A 12843-nucleotide genomic window follows, 5' to 3' on the forward strand; every position below is an offset into this window, starting at 1 on the left:
CGTGGGCTCTTATTTCACAGCTTCCTGTGCAGCACCTTGTCAAAGGCCTTCTGGAAATCCAAACACATCACATCCACTGTCCCTCCTTTGTCTAACTTGCTCATTACCTCCTCAAAGACTTCTAACAGATTTGTCAGGCATGACCTCCGTTGTTTCAGATCTCTCTGTTCTGGCGCTCCATTTACATTGTGTCCTTTATTTTAAATCTGCTCTCATTTCCCGAGCAAATTGAATCACTTCATCCTTTTCTGTACTAAACTTAATATGTCAGGTGTTCATCCATTCCACCAGCGTTTCACTATCCTCTTCACAGCTCACCATACCTCCAAGCTTTGTGTCATCTGCAAATTTTCAAACTGTGCCCCAAAATATACACACATTTTTGTGCAAACAGTAGCCCCAGTGCCAGTCCCTGGGCAACACCAGTATATGCATTCCTGTGTCTGGAAAAAACCATTTCACCACCACATTCTGCATCCTTACATTCAGCTAACTCTAAAGGAGGGTTGCTGGTCTCTAAATGCTTACCATGGTTTCTCTCCCACAAATTCTGCCAGACCTGCTGAGTTTCTCCAGCAATTTCTCTTTTTCTTTGTTTCAGGTATCTGGCGTCCACAGTTCTCTGTTTGACTTTTGTACCCATGGACCCATTCTCCCTTTTATTCCATTGGCATTAACTTTGTAGCACTTCATTAAATGTCTTTCGGAAGTTCATGGACACCACAAAGTATATTACCCTCATCAACACTCTTTTCATCATTCCAACACCACATGTTTTGATCCATTTAGGATTCAGGTGAGGAAGAATTTCTACACTTACAGGGTAATGAACTTTTACAATTCGCTATCCCAGACAGCTGTGGAAATTCAGTCATCAAGTAAGTTTCAGACAAAAATTGACTAATTTCTAGTTACTAATTATACCGAGCATTGTTGCATCTGGTGGCTTAGTGGTTAGCACTGCTGCCTCACAGTGCCAGGGAACCAGACTCGACTTCACCCTTGGGCGACTGCCTGCATGGAGTTTGCACACTCTCTGCATGGGTTTCCTCCAGGCGCACTGGTATTCTGCCATTGTCCAAAGATGTGCAGATTAGGTGGAGGCCAGGAATGTGTAGGCTAGGCAGATTAGCGATGGGAAATGCAGGGTTTCAGGGACAGGGTGGGGGTTGAGAGGATGGGTAGGACGTGATTGTCTAAATATCCTGCTTCGTCATTTCCTGATGAAGGGCTTTTGCCTGAAATGTCGATTTTCTTGCTCCTTGGATGCTGTCTGACCTGCTGTGCTTTTCCAGCACCACTCTAATCTTGACACTGATCTCCAGCATCTGCAGTACCCACTTTCGCCTGAATGTCCTGCTTCCACACTGCAGGGATTATATGATGTCATGATTCTATGATACAGGGATGGTGCAAGAATATGGTATTCAAGTAGATGTTTGGCCATGATCTAGAATGGTGGAGCAGTACTAAGGGGTTGAGACCTAGTCCTGTGTTCCAAAGTGAGGGGGCTACCCCTGCAGTTTTGATGCTGGAGCTACCAAAGACACGATGGGCTAAATTTCTGCCTTCTACCTGAAAGACTACCATTCTGAGATAATGCACCCACAGTTTATTAATACAGGATTCAGTGCCTTTAAAATGGGGTATAATGATGTCTTTCTGGTTTCGTAACACTCATTTAAACCTAATGAATGTGCTGTTGTGAATGTGGTGCATAAACAGGAACCCGGTCTGAGTGAGAATGAACTAGCACATCCTGACAGCTTATCGCAATCTACGCTCAAAAGCTTTTCTCAGCTCTGGCTCCTGACAACTCGTCACTTTGCGCTCGCCTGTCTCCCCCTGTGAATGAGTTCATGAAAGTCATGTGGCAACCCAGAATGAGAAGTGGCTTTACTTCAGCTGCCTCTATCCTGGCTCTCAGCTGCTGTGAACTTTACCTGCCTGCAGTGATAGTCCAGATACTGCACGATGAGTCGAGTGTTGACACTGTGACTCCACGTGTTCCCGAGAGCTGCTGTTGCGTAGCTTGTTTCTCCATCAGGACTTATCCCGCAGTCTGCAAAGGCAGAGCACAGAAAACAATTCAATAGAAGCCAAATAAACATGCTTTACTTTTTAAAATATCCTAACTCCTCGTTTCTTAGAACCGTAGAATCCATATAGTGCAGAGAGAGGTTGTTTGGCCCATTGAGTCTGCACTGACCCTCTGAAGAGCATCCTATCTAGGCAAAAGTGAGGACTGCAAATGCAGGAAATCAGAGTCCAGATTAGAGTGGTGCTGGATGAAGGGCTGATGAAGGGCTTTTGCCCGAAACGTCGATTTTCCTGCTCCTCGGATGCTGCCTGACCTGCTGTGCTTTTCCAGCACCATTCTAATCTAGCATCCTATTCCTGTAAACCAACACTTTCCACGGCTAATCCACCTGGTGTAAGCATCCCTGAACACTATGGGCAATTTATCATGGCCAGCTTGCCTAACGTGCACATCTTTGGACTGCAGGAGGAAACCCATGCAAACTCCACATCGACAGTAACCTGAGGCTGGAATTGAACCTGGGTCCCCGGCACAGTGAGACAGCAGTGCTAACAACTGAGTTTCTTTTATTTTATGCTGGGGATAAGAGAACAAGGCATTTTTCAGATAAGACACCCAGTGTGAATATCAAGCACATCCAAGGTCATACATGAATAGGTTAAATGCAGAGGAAAGGAAGAAGGAACTTGCATTTACATCTTGTCTTTTACCAATTCAGCACTCCACAAACACTTCATAAACAATTAACACTTTTTTTTGAACTGCAGTTACTGTGCAGGAAAATTGGAGCAGCCAAATTGTGCAGAACAAACTGTAACAATGTGGTAATGACCAGCAAATTTGTGTAATTAGGTGCTGATTGAAGGATAAATATTGGCCAGGACATCGGTACAAGCTCTCCTGCTGTTCATCAAATAGAACAACAACTTGCAATCCCTGACAAGCATATCTACAATAGGTTTCTAGAAGGTTAGAGTTCGAGACCTACCTGCACCAAAGGTGTTTTGCACCATGTCCAAACAGGTCTGCCATTTAAATAACTTTGGTTCAGTGTGGTTGACTCGATTTTGAGTTGAGAGTGTGGTGCTGGAAAAGTACAGGAGATCAGGCAGCATCTGAGGAGCAGGAAAATTGAAGTTTCGGACAAAAGCTTTTCATCATTCCTGATGACAAAGGCTTTTGCCCGAAATGTTGATTTTCCTGCTCCTCGGATGCTGTCTGACCTGCTGTGCTTCTCCTGCACCACACTCTTGACTCTAATCTCCAGCATCCGCAGGCCTCATTTCCGCCCTGATTTTGAGTAGCAGACATTGCACGACGTGGGCAGGTGGGTGGGGGTTAGGAGGAAGAGACACATTTGTCACAGGAAGCAGTCATACCTTCCAGATTAAGCAATTTACAACTGATCAACGGTCAGGGACAGGTGGGTGAGATTGCACGTCAGGCAGGTACAGGGATCCAACGCATAGTGGTTGAGGGACCTTAGCTCTTGATTCTAACCAGCACATATGTGGTTCTTGCTGCATGTGTTCACGAGAATAAAGGTTGCAGGGTGATTGAGTAGACTGAGCATGGTGCTATGGTGCGGGTCAAACAGGTAAATGAAAATACATGTGGCAGTTAAAGTTAGGTGAAGGTGTAATTAAGGAGGAGAGACACTGTTTCTCTGCAGGCGCGATTTGGAATTCTGAACTCTATCCAATGCTAGGGTTAGGGACATCTCCCTGCAGCTGGAAACAAACTGGCTGAGAGTCCATATAAGAATCAATGATATAAATAGACCGAGGAATGATGACAGAGTTTAAGTAGTTACGGTCCAGTTTAAAATGCAGAGCCTCAAAAACAATCAACCCTGGATTTTTACCTGAACCATAAACCAAATGGCATAAGATGAAACAGGTTGGAGGGTGACTACCAATGCGACAGGGATGGTGCAATTTCGAATTATGCACTAGCAGCAGACTCAGGAATGAAAGTTGGAATGGTTTTCACTTTAACTGAGCTGTGTCCTGGTGAATTGCATAGTCAAGGCAGTGGACAGAGCGTTAAGCTAAATGAGGGAGGTGATTGAAGGGAAATTTAAACATCCAGAGAGAAAAGTAGAGGTAAGGAACAGTGTGGGTAAGGATAAGCAAAGTGAAATAGAAGGGCCAAATAGTAAGGTCCATGCAAAGAACAGTATTAAAAAATTACATCTGAATGAATGAGAGATGTGCAACATAGATAGATAAACACGTCACACAAACAGAGATTAGATTGTAGGTCTAAATGCAATCCCTCCCGACAGGAATATGGTTACAAGGTGACCAAATTTTGGAAATAACATTATCAGAGTATGGTACAGTTCAAAAAGGGAGGCAGAACAACAAAGCAGGAGGGGTAGCTATTATAGTGAAGAATGACATATGGATATTATGGAGAGAGAATCTTCTCCTGAGTTAGAACCAGACTGGGGAAATGAGAAACAGCAACAGTCAGAAGCTTTGTGTGGAACTTGGTTACAGGCCACTTAACAGCATTCGTGGCATGTGTTAGAGCATTCAACAAGAAGTTATTGAAACTTGGGACAAAGGCAACATAAGAATGGTGGGGGACTTTAATCCCCATATATGTGGGAGAAAGCAAATTGTCAAAGGTGACTTGAAAGATGAGTTTATGACAGTTCCCTTGAGCAATGGGCTCTCAGCTCAAGGGGTAAAGTTATTTTAAATTCAATATTGCTTAATGCGGCAGAGATAATTTGTAATAGCATATTAAAAAATCGACTTGGAGATGGCGATTATAAGAAGTCTGTCTTTCATATAAATGTTGGAAAGTGACATTATAAGCACAAACGAGAATCTGAAAGTCAATTGTATAGGTTAGAGGGGACAGCGAAATAGACTGAAATGGGCATGATAAATAAGCAGTGGGAAATCTTTACAACAACAATTTAATATGTTTAACAAAAACACAGTCCATTGAAAACCAGTAAGAAAGATCGATCCATGGTTTACTCAAGAAGTTTAAGCATAGCATTAAGATGAAAAGAAAGCAGTATGTATGAGGACTTGCAATGTTTTAGAAACCAGCAAAATCAAGAAGTTGATAAAGTAGAGAAAAATGGAAAATGAGAGTAAACTAAGTAAGAATAGAGAACAAATTGGCACACATCTTCTGGTCATAATGACACTAGAGCATAAGAAATTGGAGGAGGAGGAGGCTATCGTGCCATAACCCTTAATTTCTTTACTGTTCAAAAATTCAAGTCAAAAAGCTTGGTGTTGGAAAAGCACAGCTGGTCAGGCAGCATCTGAGCAGCAGGAGAGTCCTGATGAAGAGCTTAAGCTCAAAACATTGACTCTCTGCCCTTCAAACGCTGCCTGACCAGGTGTGCTTTACCGGCACCAAATCTTTTGACACAGATCTCCAGCATCTGCAGTCCTCACTTTCTCCCTGTTCAAAAATTTATCTTTGCCTTAAAAAACATATATCAAGGTAGCCTCAACTGCTTCACTAGGCAGGGAATTCCACAGATTCAAAACCCTGAGGGAGAAGGGATTCCTCCTCAATTCAATCCTAAATTCGCTTCCCCTTATTTCGAGGCTATGTCCCCTTGTTCTAGTTGAACCCACCAGTGGAAACAATCTCCCTGCCACTATCTTATCTATTCCCTTCATAATGTTAAATGTTTCTACACAATCCCTCCTTATTCTTCTAAATTCCGATGAGTATGGTACCAGTCTACTCAATCTCACCTCATATCCTCCAAAAGTCAACCTTCCCAACTCCAGAATCAACCAGCACCAGTACAACCTTGGTCTCTGGTCTTAATATGCTATGGTAACGCCATGGTAATTTTTCAAAACGTTTGAGTTACCAATAGGTAATTCCCTTGTTCTAAAGGATCTCTAATGAAAGTCTCTCAACTGAACTTGAGTCAGAGACTCCAGGCAGTTCCGTTAGCCAGGGATGCTGGACAGACAAAGTCCAGTCCAGAAATGACATGCCATCCACTCACTCTAACCCTCAGACCATTCCTTCTTCCCCCCAAACATCTAGCTCGACCACCTAATTATACCACTGACCACGTGACTAACCCCAGAATAGAGTCAGCCTAGCTTCTGACCTGATTACCCTTCCTGACCTCACCCAACACATCCAGCATTCTGACCCTAATTCATTCCACCCATCTGTCAACTCACTGACTTCCCACTTGCCAACTTGTCATCCTACCACATTAACCTATTAATCAATTATCCATGCACCCATTAGAAATCAGAATCCCTACAGTGTGGAAACAGGCCCTTCGGCCCAACAAGTCCATGCCGACCCTCCGAAGAGCAAGGAAGTGTGAACAGTGCAGATTAGTGGGCCTAACAATGTTTTAAACAACAGGGGCAAAGTTTAAGGGCACTAGTGAGGCCTTCTAAACAATGTGTATTGGCATTTGGCTTGCCCCATGGTCCCTCCAGTATGCTTCTGGGACTGGTAGGAAGAACGCAGTTCCGCTCCCAACTGCAGAATGAAAACTAGTTGTGTCAGGGCCCCTTATGTTGGCAAAGTGCTTGTCTCCCGATTTAGGAAATTCCCCGATTCAGGAAATTCCCCGATTCAAACTATGTAACTCAATTGCAAAAATCTGACTCTTTATACCTGTCTTCTCAGGAGGAACTACAAGCTGCACACCAGAACTACAGAATAACTTGAACGCCAGTAAGAGTCAGGAAAATAAAGAAATTAGCAGAAAAAGTAGTAGTCAAGAAGCTTAAGGGACTAAAATCTGGCATTACACCAGGGTCTGACAGCCTGCATCCTTTGATTGTAGAAGAATCAGTTGCACAGATAATATATGTACTAATTTTTCAAAACTTCCTGGAACAGTCCCAGCAAATTGAAAGTTAGCAAATGTAACACAGCGATTCAAGTAAGGAGGAAGAGACAAAGCAAGGAAGTACAAGTTCAGTCAGCTTCACATCAGCAATGCTCCCTCTAAGTTGCACGGTCACAAGGCTGCTCACTCTGAGGGTCTGCACATGTTGAACAACGTGTTAACGCCATTCTCTGTATTGATGTTTCAGAAGTTTCAGTTTCACAAGTCACTGCCGTGCATGGAATCCAGAGGTCCACAAAGGAGAGAAAAGAATTCATGTGAATGCAGGATGGCAGTCATTAGGAAAGTAGTAGAAACACTATTAAAGAAGTTGTAACAACACACTTTGAAAATGACAGCACGATCAGGCAAAGTCAACATGGGAAATTACATTTGACAGATTTATTCAAACTTTTTAATAATTTCAAAGTATTGTGGGTAAAAGAGTGTATTGCAGTAGATTTCCAACAGGCATTCAATAAGATGTCACACAAGATAATGAAAAGGGGGATAATATATCAGCGTTAATGCAAGATTAGGGAACAGACAAAAAAAAACAAAGAGTAGGGATAAATTTTCAAGTTGGCAGGCTGTGTTAGAAACTTAACTTTTTACAGTATACATTAATGACCGGGATGAAGTGATAAAGAATATTGTACCTGTTTTGGTGGTGATAACAAAGCTGGGTGGGAATGCAAAGCTGTGACAAGGTCACAAAGAACCCGGAGACAAGGTGGGAGATGGAGGATGAATGTGAGGGAGTGTTAGCTTCTTCATTGGTGTTGTAGGAACAGAAAAGCAAGTGCGAAACTTGCAAACGTTTAAGTTCAGAATGAGTTGGGTGTATCTGTACAAACAAAGTTAGCACGCAGCTGCAGCACGCAATACATCTGAACACATGAATTAGGAGCTGAAGCAGACCACTCAGCCCCTAACCTTGTTCCATCAAACAATAAGATCTGAGCTGATATAATTAATCCACATTCCTGACTGCCCCGATAACTTTTCGCCCCTTTCGTATCAAGTATTTATTTATGTCTGCCTTAAAAATATTCAAGGAACTTCTGCTTCTGTCATATTTTGAGGAAAGAGCTCCAAAGACCATTTGTGAGGAGAAAAAAAAAGTTGTCATCTCTGCCTTAAAATGTGAGATGCTAACCACTGAGCCACCATGCCACAGACTACATGGATCAGTTAGCAGCTGTACCACTGTACCACTTTTATATACATAAGTTTCAGGGATGTGGTCACACCAAAAGTTCAGCCAGATAGATGGGTGACCCCAAGAGGGACAGGCATGCAGTGCAGGAATCCCTGGGGCCATTCTTCTTGCAAACTGAGATACTATTCTGGATACTGTTGCAGGGGGAATGGCCTCTCAGGGGAAAGGCGGGGGAACAACATTTCAACTCCCCCTTCCACTCAGCTGAGGACATGGAGGTCCTGGGCCTCCTTCACCGCCGCTTCCTCACCACCCGACGCCTGGAGGAAGAACGCCTCATCTTCCACCTCGGAACACTTCAACCCCAGGGCATCAATGTGGACTTCATCAGTTTCCTTATTTCCCCTTTCCCCACCTCACCCCAGCTCCAAACTTCCAGCTCAGCACTGACCCCATGACTTGTCCTACCTGCCTATCTTCCTTTCCACCTTTCAACTCCACCCTCCTCTCTGACCTATCAGCTTCATCCCCACCCCCATTCACCCATTGTACTCTTTGCTACCCTCCCCCACCCTCCTCCCTGACCTATTACCTCCATCCCCACCCCATTCACCCCACTACTTTCTCCCCACCCCCACCCTCCTCTCATTTATCTCTCCACCCTTCAGGCACCAAGCCTGTATTCCTGAAGGGCTTTTGCCCTAAACGTCGATTTTCCTGCTCCTCGGATGCTGCCTGAACTGTTGTGCTTTTCCAGCACCACTCTAGTCCAGACTCTGCTGCCCTAGGTTTTTACCTCTCAGGGGTAAGTAACAGCAGCAGCCAGATCAGTGGCAGCACGATTGGCTGTGTACAGCAGAGAGGGTCGAAGTTCAAGCAAGCAGACATATTAGGGCACTCTATAGTCAGGGGCACAGATAGTTATTTCGATAGCCATGAGCGAGACTCCAGGATGGTGTGTTGTCTCCCTGGTGCCAGGGTCGAGGATTTTTCTGAGCAGGCACAGGACATTCTGTAGGGGAGGATGACGACACAGATAGAATGTTGAACAGGAGGATCTCCAAGGTTGTAATCTCATGATTACTCCCAGTGTCACGTGCTGGTGAGGCCAGAAATATGAAAATAATACAGTTGAATGTGTGGCTGAAGAGTTGGTGTCGGAGAGAGTGGTGTAGAGCTTCAGATACTTGGATCTTTTGGATCCTTTCCAGGGCAGGAGGGATATGTACAAGAAGGACGTGTTGTACCTAAACTGGAGGGGCACCAATATCCTTGCAGGTAAGTTTGCTACTGCCTGTTGGGAAGGTTTAAACTAATATGGCAGGGAGTTTGGAATTTGAGCAGTAGGTCAGCATGTGGAGTGATTGAGAAAGTAGAGGTCAAGTCAAGTACTTCTGACAGGAAGAACAGACAGGGCCTGTCAGGACGGGAGGTTTGAAGTGTGTTTATTTTAAAGCAAGGAGTATAACAAGGAGGGCAGGTGAACTTAGTTCCATGTCCTAATCCAGACTGATGCAGCCTTTACAAAAATTTGACTGGGAGCCCAGGGCCCGAGGTGGGGCAGAATTTGTTAGGTGCATCCAGGAGGGTTTGTTGAAATAATATGTAAATAATCCAACTAGGGAAGGGGCCGTACTAGATCGTAGGGAATGACACTGGGCAGGTGATCCAAGTTTCAGAAGGGAGGCATTTTAGGGGAACAGTGATCATAATTCTGTAAGGTTTAAGACAGTGTGTGCAGTTTGTACATTCTCTAGTGTCTGTGTGAGTTTCTTCCGGATACTCCAGTTTCCTCCTATTGTCCAAAGATCTGCAGATTAGGTGGACCGGCCATGCTAAATTTCCCCATAGTGTCCAGGGAGAGATGGATTAGCCATGGTTAATGCAGGATTAAGGCGATAAGGTAGGAGAGTGGGTCTGGATGTGATGCGCTTAGGAGGGTTGGTGCAGACTCGATGGGCCATATGGTGTCTGTGTGCATTCTAGGGATTCTATGATTCTAAGCATAAGACTGATCTTTGTGTGAAAGTGCTAAATTGGGAGAAGGTTAATTAGATTAGATTTAGATTCCCTACAGTGTGGAAACAGGCCCTTCGGCCCAACAAGTCCACACCGACCCTTCGAAGAGTAACCCACCCAGACTCATTTCCCTCTGCCTAATGCACCTAACACTATGGGCAATTTAGCATGGCCAATTCACCTGAACCGGCATGTCTTTGGACTGTGGGAGGAAACCGTAGCACCCGGAGCAAACCCACGCAGACACGAGGAAAATGTGCAAACTCCACACAGACAGTCGCCCAAGGCTGGAGTCGAACCTGGGACCCTGGTGCTGTGAGGCAGCAGTGCTAACCACTGAGCCACCATGCCACCCATTAAAACAGAAAATTACATTAGCTTTAGGCAGGAATTGGGAAAATTATATTGGGGGCAGCTGTTTGAAGGTAAATCCACATCCGGCATGTGGGAGTCTTTTATAGGCCAATTGATCAGAGTTCAGGACAAGCATGTTCCTGTGAGGATGGAAGATGAGGATGGCAAGATTTGGGAAATCTAGATCAGTAAGGATATTAAAAGATTAACCAAAAAGTGAAAAGAAACACACGTAGTGTTTAGGCAACTGCAATCAGACAAGGCCCTTCAGGAATATAAAGGAAGCAAAAAGTGACTTGAACAAGGAATGAAGAGGGCAAAAAAGGGGCCATGAAATGTTCTTGGCAAATAGGATTAAGGAGAGTCCTCAGGCTCCTTATATTATCGATGCTTCTCATATCATACTTTATATGTTAGGAGCAAGAAGGCAGCGAAGGAAAGATTTAGATCCACTCAAGAACAAAAGAGTGAATTTATGCATGGAGCTACAGGAAGTGGGTGGGGGTCTTAATGAGTACTTCACATTGGTATTCACCAAGGACATGTCAATAAGACGAGGGAGGGGTATGTTGATATTCTAGGGCCTGTCGATATTATTAAGGTGGTAGTGTTGGATATCTTGAACATTAAGGTAGGGGGGTGAAATCTATGATGAAATCTATCCCTGGATACTGAGGGAGGTAGAGCAGGAGGCCTTGGTGGAGGTCTTTGTGTCCCTTTTAGCCTCAGGCAAAAGCCTAGAAGACTGGAGAATAGCCAAGGTAGAAGTGGGTACTGCAGATGCTAGAGATTAGAGTCAAGATTAGAGTGGTGCTGGAAAAGTACAGCAGGTGAGGCAGTATCCAAGGAGCAAGAAAATGGAAGGGCTTTTGCCCGAAACATTGATTTTCCTGCTCCTTGGATGTTGCCTGATCTATTGTGCTTTTCCAGCATCACTCTAATCTTGGAGAATAGCCAAGGTTGTCGTTGTGCTTATGAGGGCCACAAGGATAATCCAGGAAATTATTGGCCAATGAGCCTTATGTCAATGGTAGGGAAATTATTGGAGAAGATTCTTAGGGACAGTATTTTGAAAATAATGGACTTATTAGGGATAATCAGCTTGACTTTATGCAGGGGAGATCTTGTAGGTGGTCTGATTAGTAAGTCTGCAGATGACATGAGAATTGGTAAAGTTGTGGATGGTGAGGAAGCTTGTCAAAGGATGCAGTAGGGTACAGATCAGTTGAAAGGTTGGGCAGAGAAATCGGAGTTGGAGGGATATGGAGAGCAATATTCCCCGTAAACTGCGTAGTATACGGGTACGTCGATTTGCATGTATGGGCTTGTTGGCTTCTGCTTTGTGCTGCCATACAGGAATCTCGGAGGTCCGCAACAAGGCACGTAAAATAAGAGGGAACGGAGACGAGAGGGTGGGCCTGGAAGCGGAATTGAAGCTAAAGGGTCAGTCACAATAGCACTGAATGACAGTCACTCGACAAAACGTATGACCTGCTCCTGCTCCTAATTCTTACGTTCTTAGGATTGCTAATATCAAGGTCTGGAGCTCTATCTGCCCATTAAGATGGGCAGAAGTCAAAGAAATTTGTCAAAATCAGATGTTACAAATTTCCTGAATGAGCAGATACTGTTCTGGATCGCTGTAAAACAGCTGCCTGACCGATATGTGAATGATCTTTCACCTGTCGATGAATGGAATTGAGTTTGAAGCTAGTTTGAGAAACATATATTTAAACTTAATGGTCACCATCAGCAGAAAGTTGTGGTACGATCCCAAGCAGTGACACATTCGTACACATGCTCATGTGCTACTGTTCAGCCACCACGGATGCATGTGGGGAACTGTGGGAAGTCCCATGACTGGTGTCTGTACAAACTTCCGACAAGAAAAACCTAGCGGATGCAAGCGCTGGCCAGTGTTGGCAATTTCAGATATGACTGCAATTTTCCAGTCAGTGACGAATAGACCCATATCAAATACTCCCACATGTGGACACAAATGCTGCCATGGTCATTCAGTTAGGCCCAGTACTCTGCAAACTGTCCTCAACCTTCAGCAACCACATCCTTACCACATTTCGTTCTGGTGTCCCACCGAGTGCTGATACAATTAGCTCTCAAGTTTCTTCAGTTCTCAATGGCTAACCTGACCCGATCTCTGCTACTGACAAATAGAAAGCTGGACTCATATTTCCACACAGATCTCTTGAACATCACTTTTTTCTTTAAAAAAGGTGCAGTCTCAACCGCAGCAGTCTTTTTTTCTTCAACTAATCGCTTTTAGTTCTTTGCCGCTTGCTACAAAGGACAGGGCAATGCTGGCTCAAACGTGGAGTGTCCTGCTCAATGAGTAGCTGACCACTGACCAGTAAGGTCCCGGGTTCAATCTCCAAGCCTCAACTCAGCTGAGTTGCA

At 44.4% G+C, this 12843-nt stretch overlaps 1 protein-coding gene across 5 annotated transcripts in view; it reads right to left on the bottom strand.

Annotated features, from left to right (window-relative positions):
- rad51b (RAD51 paralog B) overlaps nucleotides 1-12843 on the bottom strand; it is a 520835-nt gene that overhangs the window by 131321 nt on the left and 376671 nt on the right. For 4 of the 5 annotated variants that reach the window (XM_072569304.1, XM_072569303.1, XM_072569302.1 and 1 more), the window contains exon 9: nucleotides 1944-2062. The exons of the other annotated variant lie outside the window; for it this stretch is intronic. In XM_072569304.1, the coding sequence (XP_072425405.1) occupies nucleotides 1944-2062 (119 nt within the window). The remainder of the gene's footprint in view (nucleotides 1-1943; nucleotides 2063-12843) is intronic. 5 annotated transcript variants of the gene reach the window in all.

This window comes from Chiloscyllium punctatum, chromosome 4 (genome assembly GCF_047496795.1).
Source record: "Chiloscyllium punctatum isolate Juve2018m chromosome 4, sChiPun1.3, whole genome shotgun sequence".
Taxonomy (NCBI): Eukaryota; Metazoa; Chordata; class Chondrichthyes; order Orectolobiformes; family Hemiscylliidae; genus Chiloscyllium; species Chiloscyllium punctatum.